We start from the raw sequence: 13,580 nt of genomic DNA on the forward strand, positions 1-13,580 counted from the left end.
ATCACACACACACACGTAAATCATCTTTATTTTTCTGACTTTGTACAATTACAGAGGTTTAATTTAAGTGCTTAGGAAACAGTAAACCAGGGGTCCCCAAACTTTTTACACAGGGGGCCAGTTCACCGTCCCTCAGACCATTGGAGGGCCGGACTATAAAAAAAACTATGAACAAATCCCTATGCACACTGTACATATCTTATTTTAAAGTAAAAAAACAAACAAAACAAGAACAAATACAATATTTAAAATAAAGAACAAGTAAATTTAAATCAACAAACTGACCAGTATTTCAATGGGAACTATGGGCCTGCTTTTGGCTAATGAGATGGTCAATGTGCTCCTCTCACTGACCACCAATGAAAGAGGTGCCTCTTCCGGAAGCGCGACGGGGGGCCAAATAAATGGCCTCAGGGGGCTGCATGCAGCCCGCGGGCCGTAGTTTGGGGACCCCTGCAGTAAACTATACTAATGACTGCCAGGTCTGTGGGCATGGGAAGTGGTGACATTGGAACTGGATCTTGAAAACTTAGTAGAAGAGGCTTGTCAAATAAGGAAGCAGGAGGCATTACAGTCTGAAGGCACAGTGTATGCGAAGGCTCAGGGTCCTGAAAGTACCCAGAATATTTTAGAATGGCTGGTTGGCATGTTAGTTATGAGGATCAGAGTTTAGAAGGTCTGATGTACCACTCAGAGAACTTGAACTGTGTCCCGTGTCTGGTGGGCAGGGGAGAGGGTCTTTGAATGGTTTCTGGGTAGAGGAGCAGGGTGGGGGGATTTAATCACCCTTCTCTCTGACAGAGAGGGTCCTGGGGAGGAATAGCCCAGCCTGGACTCAGGGACAGTTCTGACAGCCTCCGTAGGTGACAGGTGCCACCGTCATGTGCACTCTCCTTTAGTGTCTGCCCAGGCCAATGGCTCTATTAATCTTTAAGTGACTTGAAGGCTGTTTTCCTTTGCAGTGTTTAGTAAACTCTAATAGAAATGTCTGACTTCATCCAGAATCCGTTTCCTCTTCACATCATGTGGGTCCTTATAGTGGAATAAGTTGTGAAGGACCCCCTTAGACATGTCTCTGTCCGGGGCCTCGTGGCTGTGGGCCCTGAGAGAAAACCATGTCTGAAGATATTATTTTCTTGAAAAGCTGTCTGGTCACCTTTGAGCCAGTTCATGGGATCGGATCCATCTTGGTCCTTTCTCCTCTTACCAACCTCCAGTTCCCCTGCCCTGACCCACGTCCCTTCCATTGGCCACACTCCCTGTCACCTGGGGATGTGGGGGAAGAAGCCAGTCCACAGACATGGCCTCACCTTCCCTTTGCCCTGGGTCTGTCTCCTCAGAGGCAGACAGGGATGATCTAAAACTCTGGAATTCCTCCTTATGGACCCAGCCCACATCTTTGGCTTCCTGGCCTCTCAGTGTCATGAATTTTATTATAAAAATACAATTTATCAGGTACACAGTCCCCCTGACAAGAAGGCTAAGCTCTCTCTGTTCCTTTCCTGTGGCTTCTCATCAGATCTGGGAACTGATGGGCCAAGGACAGAGCAAACCCTCGGGGTGTGAGGAGAGGTGTGGCTGTCCCTCCAGAGAGGACCGTCTGTTCCGCTCTGCCCTGTGGTGTGCAGGGTGTGCTTGTCTTGCCCTGGCCTTCACTCTTGGCAGTAGGTACTGATATTTGACCCAGTATCCCACGTCAGGGCCTCCAACACAGCTGCTCTGAGAACTGAGGCCAGGAAGAGATTGTTCCCGAAACAGAGGTGAAGGGCATCTATCTGCCTCGGGCTGTTTGTGAAATGGAAAACTTAAGTAGGATAGCTGTACTCCACTCTGTCCATCCGGCCTTCCTCCATCCTGGCTCCCTTTCCCTCCTTCCACACGTACTTATTAAGCAAATGGTGTTCAGAGCTTACATTTCTTGAGCATGGATTGTTTGCTGGGCACTATGCTAAATGCTTTGCCTGCATTTTAAAAATGTAGACGTTCTAACCTGTGGGCGGGGTGCACTGTCTCACTTTCAGGTGAGACGTCTCAGCCAGAGAGGGCCGTGTGGCCTCGCGTGTCTGGGAAGCGTGCCCCAGGCCGTGTGCAGGGAAGAGGGTTGAGGTATTTAGTGGAACAGGATCCCTGCCTCCCAGCAGCTTCCAGTCATATAGTTGAGGGAGGACGGGTGACGGCCCCCCGCCCCCAGGAATGGCAGAGGGGACAGGGATGCAACCACAGCCTGGCAAGCAGGATCCCAGTGGATCTGTCTGGTTTCCACTTCGAGAAGCACGTCTCCATTGTCCGGCCATTCTCAGCCTCCGTGCTTGGGTCCATATCATTTCTTTTGATGGGGATGTTTCTCCGTATACCCCCAACTGGCCTTTTCCAGCTGGGAGCCTCTATTCACTCTTATCCTGGCCTCCCTAGAGCCTCCCACCTACCTGTCATCCCGGCCCTGTGAGTTCCCATGCAGGCTGCACAACTGTGCACCTTGTGATTTATATTTTGAGCAGATCAAAACAAGTTCACTACTTCATGACTTATCACCTCATAGGAGCCACAAGATATATAGGCAAGTGAAAGGACCATGGACATGTATCCTAAGCTGCAGTCTATGCAAAACAATCTCATGATCACACAGAGAAACACAGTGTTTTAGAACCCCATTTTCAGTGTTTACAAGTTCCGTGATCTCATTAGGGGCTCTAGGAAGTCCTGCAAGAATGAAACCCATTTACCCGAACACTTCTCAAACTTATCACCCCTGGGACCCCTTTCTCTCACCCCTAGCAACATGATCTTGAATAGTAGTGTTCCATGGACTATAGTTTGGGTAATAATTTGGTTAGAGCATAAGGCAAAAAAAGTACACGATTAAGCACCAGGTTTAATGACTCAGACGGCATATGCTGTTGGTTCTAACATCACTGAGCACTGGAAAAGTTAGGGAGGACTTTGAAAACAGGGAGATCTGAGGTAAGACACCATCTAGACACCATGGTAGACTAACTGCTGGTCAGACAACTCCCAAGTCCCCATGGCTTAATCTAAGGAGAATTTCTTTGCAATGTAGTCAATAGGGAAATCGCTCCACAGACTCCTGCAGAGATCCAGTCTCCTTCCACCTCAAGGCTGCACCCTTTCCAAGTCCTGGGAACCCTCTGCATTCCACCATGCACGGAAGACAGTGAGGCTTTATGCTCAGAGAGGAGGAGGGCCACCAGCACCCCCTAACATCCAGCCCCCAGCCCCAGAGCTCTCTGCTTCAGAGTCTCTGATACTTACACCCGTGTCCAGATGACTGCCTGCACTAGAGGGGGCGTTTCGGTGGACACGATGCCAGCCAACACAACTCTTTTCTGTGTTTATTTCTACTTCTTGATCTAAGTCTCTCAAACTGCTTTTCAACCTTTCAAGGGGGAGGTCTTATGTTTTCCTCATCACCAACAAGAGCCTGCTCTTCCCCAAGACCGGGACTCTGCCCAATACTTCTCTCCTTTCCTCTCCCTTCCGCCCCCCAACCTTCTCCGCCCAAGGCCCTGTCAGGGTCCGTTCTGATGGTCTGCCAGCCAGTTGAGTCACCAATGACTCGTGGCACCTCTACTAAGTTGCTCTGTCAGAGTGTAATTCTTAAAAAGTTAGAAACAACTGTCATGCAGGTGTATCTAGCGAACATCTGTCAAAGATTCATCGACTCAGGAGTGAGGGCCCTGAAAGATGACAGATTGTGCAAAAGAAGATACACGAGACCAACATAGGCCTGATTACTGAAAAAACAGAACTCTGAAATGGGATCGCCTTGAAGGCGACCCGAATCGTTAATGACCCGGAAGGCGATGGAGCCCACACTGGCACTGGTCTCTTCTCTACTGGACAGAAAGCACTTGCTACGGGATCAGAAAATAAATATTCTACAACTCGCCCACCTTCTGTGGGTCAGTATTTAACTTTGAAGAGCCAGAGCCTTATGAAGTATTAAGTTGCACATCAAACAAATATATGTGACCCCGGGCATGCAGTGAGCTTGTGAAATAGGGATCTGATAAGACTTTGAAAAGGCATATCATAACATTTCTTTTGCTTAAGTTTTGCATAATTTTTTAACAGCCCTTGCTCAGTACTGTGCCAAGTATGCCGTGCACGGAAAATCCTGTGATAAGTAAGACAAAGAGATCCCCGAGTTTAATCATTATTAACAAGGATAATGAGGGAGAGATTTGTAGAGGAAAACCAATAAACTTTGGGAAAATCAAGGTAGGTCTCTAAAAGTGCAATTTAAACCAGTATGGAAAAACTTAATAGAAGCTTATTGGGAGAAAGTGAGGAAGAATACTTCAGTCAGGGGGAACAGACCGTGTGAAGGCCTCAACGTTGAGGCAGGCAGGGGAGGGAGAGCGTGGCATGTTTGAAGAATTAAAATAAGACTAATCTGGACAAATTTGGAGACATACTATGTGGGCAATTGCAGTTCGGCACAGAGTTGGAGACATAGGCAGAACAGGGTCACATACAGCCTTGAAGAGTATCTTAAGGACTCTGGACTGTCTCCTAAAAGAGATGAGAAGCCACTGAAAGTTTTTAAGGAGAGGATTGACCCCACCAGATTTGCATTTTGTGTCTGCCGGGCTGATGTGAAAGGGGTGGGGGTGGAGAGGAGACAAAGAGAGCAGTTATAGTTGTCCAGGCAAGAAATGTTGGAGGCCTGAATTAAGGTGTAGCAGTGAGAATCAAGTAAAAATGATAGGACTTGAGATACTTGAGAGGAAAAATGGACAAAAATTGATTATTGGATGTGAAGGAATGAAAGAAAAGTAAAACGATTGCCAGGTTACGGGCTTAGGCAACCAGCTATCCGAGTCCTTTCCGGAACAGGCTTCTTGGCTTTCCTGGTGGTGGCCATGGCTAAGCACACCGTGTGGGCAAAGGCAGGGGCCGTAGGCAACACTGCCTTCGTCTATTGGTTTGCAAAACTTGGGCTCGTGTCTACAGGATGGCAATGCCAGATGCTTAAAAAATGCCAGTTTGAACTTTGTCTCCTGTGTACCATCCTCCTTCCAGCTGGCCAGGACTGACAGCATACCAAAAAGCTCTCGTTATCTGAGTAGATGATGTATAAGCAACAAGGCAATGATGCCACAGGTGCTGTTTACAAAGCCCACGATGGGTGATGGGCTCAGTGACCACTCCACACTGTGTCGTTTTTGTGTTCCGAACCAGACTTCTCAGCTTTTGGATTTCCCATCATTGTGCACAAATGCATCATTTCTTGGAGAGTCTCCTTTATCCTCAGTTTTTTGCTTCAACTAATCCAGCAAACACAGTGAGGTAGCTACCATTCACTGTCTCCTGTTACTGATGGAGACACTTAGGCTGCGAGTGGGTAACTGACCAACCAACTGGCTGTGCTCCTAGTGAGAGTGAGTTCATGACCTAACCCAGCCTGTCTGACTTGGTTTCTGTTTTCTTTTTAGGTTAACGTTTGCCCTTAGTTACTGTATTTTTTGCTCCATAAGACACACTCCCCCCCCCCCAAAGTGTAGGGGAAAATGCCCGTGCATCTTACGGAGTGGAAAATATGGTATTTTATTAAATATTTTAACACACCATTTGTTTCAGAATTTTTTTTTCTTATTTTCCTCCTTAAAAACCCTAGGTGTAGCCTGACCTGTGGTGGCGCAGTGGATAAAGTGTCGACCTGGAAATGCTGAGGTCGCTGGTTCGAAACCCTGGGCTTGCCTGGTCAAGGCACATATGGGAGTTGATGCTTCCAGCTCCTCCCCCCTTCTCTCTCTCTGTCTCTCCTCTCTCTCTCTGTCTCTCCCTTTCCTCTCTAAAATGAATAAATAAAAACTAAATTAAAAATAAATAAATTAAAAAGGTTAAAAAGCAGTTAAAATTAAAAAAAAAAAAAAAAAAAAAAACCCTAGGTGTATCTTATAGTCAAGTGTGTCTTATGGAATGAAAAATATGGTATTTTATTTTTTTAAATTTTGTTTTTCAATTGCAGTCAACATTTAATATTATTTTGTATTAGTGCCAGCCTGTGTGACTGAAGATAGCTGGCATTTTTGAGGCTCACCCTCAGCCATGATATCAAGAACTAAGGATGTGAAGATCTCTGTCTAGAAGAATGCTCCAAAGACTTTTCCATATAGCGACCCTTTCCCCCCAACCCTTACAAAGACAAAATCACACGCGTCAACACCTTCAGGCAACAGAAATTCTGAGAGTAAGGCGAGGGGTCGCATGCAGACTTTGCATCCTGTAGAATTCTCTACTCTCTTGTATCTGTCCCCCTTCTGCCCCCTTCCCTGCCTCACTTCTTCACCAGCAATATATTTTCCTGTCAAAACATACTTGGCTACCCACAGTGCAGCCAAAATTGCTGCTATTAGCCTAATTGAGACGGGGCGATTATAAATAAATTACATGCAGTGCTAGGACACAGCTGCTATTAGTCTAAATTGAGATAAGATGATTAGTTATCACCAACTGTAGCTTAATTCAGAGTATATCCTACATGGCCACGCAGGCCCTGCGGTCACCCGGCAGCCCAAAGGATACAAGGCAAACCCCATGAGAGACAGACTTCCCAGTTAGAGCTCTCACTCACTGGTAACTGAGAGAGCGAAAGACCAGAGTCTGTGCAGCCTGTTAGTGGGGTCTCCTCGCAGGCTAATAACGAACTTTTTAGTGACTTTGAGCTGAGAAAGACCATAGTTAGAGATCATCCCACAGAGAAAACTTTGTGACATCGTATATATGTGCATGTTGTTATATCTCAGTGTGTGAATCCGCTGCCACTTTCCATAATGATTTGACATGGATTTTTACTATTATTTTACTGTGTTCTAACTATAATCCTTCCCCTCACATACACACACAATAGAAAACTTCAAAAGCATAAATAGTATGCAAGAACAGAACAGTTACTGTTGCTCATTTTCATAACGTTTTTTAAGCTTTGGTGTATTGCTTCCATTATTTCGTTTATATATTTATGTATTTCCTCTGACATAGTTGACACCTACTGGATACACAATTTTATGTTAAGCATTTTTATATCAATATTATTTTATTTTTACTGATGGATAACTATTGAAACTGTCCAGACAAAGTACATTATAGATGAAAGATAAAGGGTCCAACGGGGAAGAAAAATTGTCATGGGCACCCCATTCCCGGAGGCAGTGTACTGAGGAGGAAATTCACAGGTTAAAGGAATTTTTCTCTTGTCTTTCTAGTTTTCTGTCTCAACCCCCAAACTTCCACTTACCAGCCTGCATAGGATCAAAAAATCTGAGTGGAAATCCTGGTTCTATAGTTAAGGGTTCTAAGGCAAAAGTCTTTCTGATCTTCATCTTCCTCAGATCTAGATCAAAATATAAGAATAGGTGTTCTCCAAGGCATCTTCAAATGCAAAATCTGTACTTCATACTAAGGGGCTGTTGAAAGCCATTTCTTACTGACTATTAAGTAAGACTGATAGGTGAGGATGATAGTCATGGTCAAGCCTTAATGATTGACAGCCATTAAATTTATGCCTTGAGTTCTAAATAGGATGATGTGTTCTTCAATTATCCCAGTAGACAGGTTCATTAAGGGGTATGTTGGTGCCACTTGGAAATCAAACAATATCACATCACCTAAAAGTAACTTATCTTCTTTCAAGAGAAGTAAACTGAAAGATAGTTCTAATTTTTCAGATTCCTAAGCTTTTCAACCTGCAATTAATGATTTAAAACCAATCAATACTCTAGGGAAAAGAAGAGTTATTCTTTGTAATAATCATGTCATAGAATATTTTCTAAACTATTACTTACTTATTTGGAACTTAAGTTTGAAATGAAAAAAATGTATAGTAATTTTACTTTATATTTTTCCTTTTTTAAATTATTATTACTTTTATTAATTGAATCTTTTGGTATGACATTGGTTCACAAAACTATGTGAAACATTTGGATCTCTCTATTTATCAAAGCATGTACATATCAGTGAGCTCATACAAGTATTTGTTTTTATTGTCTAACATTTCACTTAGCTAATACTATAAACGTCCATCCATATTGTCGGAAGATTTTCTTTTTTATGGCTGCAGAATATTCCATTTTATATATATCTATATAATGGAATATCATTGTTCATTCATCAGTCAATAAACCTTTAGGTTGTTTCCATGTCTTGGCTATTGTAAATTATGCTGCAGTTAACATAGGGTGCAGGTATCTCTTCAAAACAGTCTGCCTTACAAGTTTGTTTTAGAGTTATAAATAAAATAAATTTTACACACAGACTGGTACATCATAGGCACTAAATAAATGGTATTTCTAAAAATTGCAATGGTGGCCCTGGCTGGCTGGCTTAGTGGATAAAGCGTTGTCCCGGTGCACCAAGGTAGCAGGTTTGATTGCCTGGTCAGGGCACGTTTGAGAAGCAATCAATGAGTGCACAACTAAATGCAATGACCAAGTGGAATGACGAGTTGATGCTCCTCTCTCTTTCTTTTTCCTTTTCTCTCTCTCACTTTTTCTCTTTCTCTCAAATCAATGGAAAAAATTGTTTTTAAGTTGCAAGAGCAGTACGTATGTACTGTTTGTCTATCAAAAAGTTAGGAGGCAGTGCTAGACACTTACCACTAGTCAGACATTTAGTGGATATCGTACATCTTCATCAGAGATAGTCTTACTGACTTGGCCTAAGGTAGCAAGTTTACAAGTTACAAATGCTATGGATGAAATTTCTTTAAAACCTGCACACTGCTTGCACTTTGAAATTCCACGGCACAATAGTTCACACTGAATTGAAGATGTTACTAAATAATGTGCCACTGATCATATTGGTGGGAGTGCTTCTTACCCTCGGTGTAACTGAGACTTTATTTTCAGGGTACAATCAAGGGAAGTCTGAGCTCAAGGGCTCCCATTCAAAGTGTGTATAGCTATGCTAGGCCTCTCCCTCCAAAGCCTTGAGATAGCAAGCGTCTCCTTTTCTCCTAGGGTTTTAAAGATCCCGTGTACCGAGAAAGACGGAAGTATTTTGCTGACATCGCCTACAACTACCGACAGTAAGTCTGCTTTGATTGTTGGGGGGGGAAGAGAGAAGAGCACATGCCTAGCCTGCTTCTCTCTTGCCCAAGGTGGGAAAATACCAGCACGGAGAGTCCTGCTTTGTGTATGTGGGTGCATGCATGTGTGTGTGTGTGTGTGTGTGTGTGTGTGTGTGTGTGTAGACCTTCCCTTTAATGACACCTGTTAAAGAAAATGCTGCGAGACAAAACAAAATTACCCGCTGTGCCGGGGCGCAGATCCCTTCCAAGCTTTATTGTGTGGTTATGCAGTGATGTCTGAAGTCATTATAAAAGGACTCAGTCCTGTATACAAGAGCCTGTGGTATTCTCCACGTTAAATATCAAAGAAGGAAAAAGAATCATTTACATGCAAGGAGTTAACTGCTATACTGAATTAATGAATCAAGCAAGGTTTCAGGTGAGCCAGCTTTGGTGTTCTTTTATTTTATCTGACCCAGATGCGAAGGGCAGTTTTCAGATATGTGCCCTTTTTCTGGCTTGGGATTCTGTGCCCCTCCTCTACCTTCTTTTAGCCAAAGGAAAAGGCAAATATCCATGTTATTTGGATGAGAACAGGTGTGCCATTTTGAGTACTCAGGAAACTTAGCATGTTGGGGTTGAGGGGCTCTGAGTCCCAGTCCTGAGTGAAGAGCATGAGAAAAGATACGTACAAGAGGAAACAATAGTTGACCAGAACACCAAGTAATGGTTCTTTAACAACTTTGATAGAATGTGAGGAAGATGAAGGAGATGATAGGGCTCTATATACTGAAGACAAAGTTACCTTTCAAATGAGGAAATTTTCTTCTCTGAATGACTTCCCTGTAGTGGAAGGATCCTGAACTACACTGACTTTGGCTTAGCACATGTGTGTTTTGGCTTGTGGTAAGCAGGAATCACAGAACATTGTGACCTCTCTCTCCTGTCCTTGCCTTTGCCCCAACATAGTCAGGTGGACACCATCCAATCAGGTATAGATAGATGCCTAATCAGTGCACATTTGAGTCTTTAGCACCTTCCAATAATTGTCCCATATGGGGATCAAACTCATGCATTATGAATGATAGAATCCCAGTATATTGATGAGTTGATAAAATGTGTGTCTAAATAATTAACCTATGTGACAGCTGCACAGGTTAGGCTCAGAGAGGTTTACTAAGTTGCCCAAGGCCATTCCGCTATGAAATGGCACAGCCAAGTACTGAATACAACTCTATTTCCAAAGTTTGTTCTTCCCGTTCATCAGCAGTTAGCCCTGAAATAATGGTGCATCCTTAGGCAGGAGCTTACCTGATATCCTTTTAGCAATCGTCCTCCTGGCCAGTGCAGGACCTTCTGAGCTTGTCTTTCTTTTAATACTTGTGTGAAAAATCTGCCTTTTCCCCTAATCCCTGCCCACCTTTCCGTAGAACATAACAGTGAGTTTGCTTTCCTGTCCTGGGCTGAGCTACAATTCTGAACAGGCTGGAGTGACCTAGTTTGGAGCCGATGATGATGAGTTTTTTTGTTTTGTTTTGTTTTTTTTACAGAGACAGAGAGAGAGTCAGAGAGAAGGATAGATAGGGACAGACAGACAGGAACGGAGAGAGATGAGAAGCATCAATTATCAGTTTTTCGTTGCGACCCTTAGTTGTTCATTGATTATTTTCTCATATGTTCCTTGACGTGGGCCTTCAGCAGACTGAGTAACCCCTTGCTTGAGCCAGCGACCTTGGGTCTAAGCTGGTGAGCTTTCACTCAAACCAGATAAGTCCACGCTCTAGCTGGCGACCTCGAGGTCTCGAACCTGGGACCTCCGCATCCCAGTCCGACGCTCTATCCACTGCACCACTGCCTGGTCAGGTGATGATGAGTCTTTATTCTGAGATAAATAGGCCTGCCTTGTCCCAGACACTGTGCATCCTGTTAGGAAACAGGCCTACAGCCTGAAGAATAGTTGCTGGTCTTCAAAGTCAAGATTTCTTTGGTTTTATTTTATTTCACTGTTCAGAACACAGCCCCACTCTTAGGTAGTTTTTAAAAGGACCTTTCAAACTAATGACTCTTAAATGATAGCATGTCACCTGGGAGCTCACTGAAATCTAGATGCCTAGGCTTTTTCTCCCCCTACCGATTCAGGATCTATGGAGCAGGGCCAACACATACCTTAATAAGCTCCCTGTAGTTCTGCTATATTACAGCAGAAGACGCTACGTACACAGATCTTATACCTAGCATGCTTAAGTACCTTCATAACTTCCCAGGAGCTGAAATATCAAATCCCACAAATGCACGCCCACTAAACAAAGGTCTCAAACTCATGGTGCACATATTAAAGCCACTTTAGCCCACAAATATAATTGCTTTAGTTGACATAATACAAAATTTTAATTGAACTTAGATGCCTTTGTTTAAGAAGCGGACGCATTCTTTAGTTGCCTCAACCCCACCCTCCTGTGGTCTGTACCTGCTACTTGACATATTTACATTACTTGCCTGGCCCTTGAAGGGAAGTGAATGTTCACCTTACCTAGACAATTGGAGAAATAAGAGAGCAGAAAGGCCAAGTGATTTTCCAGTGTGACAGCACATCTTTGATGCAGTTGATGAAGTGAGATTTGCATTGTTGTTTAACCAAATCAGTTAAATGTTTCCTACATCAAAAAGTGAAATTTTCCTCTTTTAAACAACTTACGAAGTCCGCTGGAGTCTGGGAGGTGACAGACTCTGGACCCATCTCCCTTTGCTAATGTTCCTCCATTCACCACTGTGCACCGGCCCCACCAGAGACAAACATCTCATGCCTGTATTCTAGTGGGCAGCCCATCCCTCGAGTGGAATACACAGAGGAAGAAAAGAATACATGGGGGACGGTGTTCAAGACCCTGAAGTCCTTGTATAAAACCCACGCGTGCTACGAGCATAACCATATCTTCCCACTTCTGGAAAAGTACTGTGGCTTCCGTGAAGACAACATTCCCCAGCTGGAAGACGTTTCTCAGTTTCTGCAGAGTAAGTCCATGTCAGGGCCAAAAATAAAGGGGCAGCAGGGAAGAGTGTCAGTGGAGAGCAGGTTGAGCATGTCTACGGCAATGCATGCAGGTTGATTCTCCCAGGAAAGGCGAATGCCACTGCTGAGCCCAGCCTCTTTTCTAGCCTCCACCATTAATCCACTCGCATCACCTCACACCTTTCCCCCCCAACCCGCTTCCAAAAAATAAAAATAAAAAAGGTACCAGGTATGGGTTTAGCCTTATTAATGCCCCTGAAAGGTTTTTTGCCCCCATACTCAAAGCCCAGGTTGCCCAGTCACGGTTCTCCCTGCAACCTTGCTGTGTTATGAGGTGGCTGCAGCGTGCCTTTGTGTAGAATGGGTTATTTGTGGGGGCAGTGTTCAGAGCCCTGAGCTCTAAGTCTGAACATCCATCTAGTATGACTCTGGTTTTGACTTTCTCTAGCTGGGTGTATCTACCTCACTCCTATTAGCTTTCCAATGAAGTCTGTGTCAGCCTTTTAGCTTTCCTCGCGGGATAATTGTGAGAATGAAATAAGATGTTGCATGTGGAAGCATCCAACATAGTGATACACATATAGTACATGCTCAGTGCATTTGGGCTAAATTGGACTCTGAGTACCTCAGTGGAGAAATAGATTATTGGGATGACTGGTCTCTTTACATCATTTCCGGGTAGATAAGTGTTTTCCTCTCTGCCAGGAGGTGTTAATTTAGCAAAACCAAACTAAAACGATCAACTAACTCATAGTAAACACTTACTGTGTGCCAGGTAGAATGAAGGAAAGTGGGAAGACAGACTACACATTTATAGATATGAAGAACTTTCCATGCCTCTGAGCTATGTGGTGATGGTATGATCAGCCCTGGGGCAGGGAGCCAGGGAACTGTGTGGCAGGAAGGGAAGTGGCAGTTGGGACAGGCTGGGGATAGGTTAGATGACCTTTTGTGTTCCTTCCATTTAGAAAAATCTTTACTTCTCAGATAAACAGGGGAACGAGAGCTCAAGCAGAGTGACTCTCACCCTGAGGGTCCTGGGAACATAGGTGGAGGGGTGAGGGGTCCTAAAGATACTCTGGCTAGTTACTCACATTTCCACGGCCAAGGATAATAATAATGAAACAGTAATATTAGCAACTGGAAAGGTTATATAGTAGTAATTAAGAGAATAAATAGCCTCTGAGATCAGGCTTTCTGTAGTTGTGACCTTGGACAAAAACTTTAACCTCTGTGTTTCAGCTCCTCCATCTGTAAAGTGGGGATAGTAAAAGCATCTACCTCATAGGGTTATTATGAGGATTAGTTAGGATATATAGAGTACTTAGAACAGTGTCTGACATATGTAGGTAATATGGTGTTAGCCATTATTATTATCATGCTCACTGTCATTATTATGCTCACTGTCAATATTCTCCTCCTAAGTCTAAAACAGATTGAGAGACAAATACAGGAACTAGAGAGATGGAGAACAAAATGTCAGCTTTATTACTAATAAAAGCAGAAAATATGGTAGAGATGTGCAGCCACCACAGACTT

The 13,580-nt window shown here is 43.7% G+C and overlaps 1 protein-coding gene across 1 annotated transcript in view; it reads left to right on the forward strand.

Annotated features, from left to right (window-relative positions):
* Nucleotides 1–13,580, forward strand: part of PAH (phenylalanine hydroxylase) — a 58,252-nt gene that overhangs the window by 34,686 nt on the left and 9,986 nt on the right. Inside the window, exons 5-6 of the mRNA XM_066356454.1 lie at nt 8,982–9,049; nt 11,847–12,043. Coding sequence (XP_066212551.1) covers nt 8,982–9,049; nt 11,847–12,043 — 265 coding nt within the window. The remainder of the gene's footprint in view (nt 1–8,981; nt 9,050–11,846; nt 12,044–13,580) is intronic.

This window comes from Saccopteryx leptura, chromosome 1, assembly GCF_036850995.1.
Source record: "Saccopteryx leptura isolate mSacLep1 chromosome 1, mSacLep1_pri_phased_curated, whole genome shotgun sequence".
Classification (NCBI taxonomy): domain Eukaryota; kingdom Metazoa; phylum Chordata; class Mammalia; order Chiroptera; family Emballonuridae; genus Saccopteryx; species Saccopteryx leptura.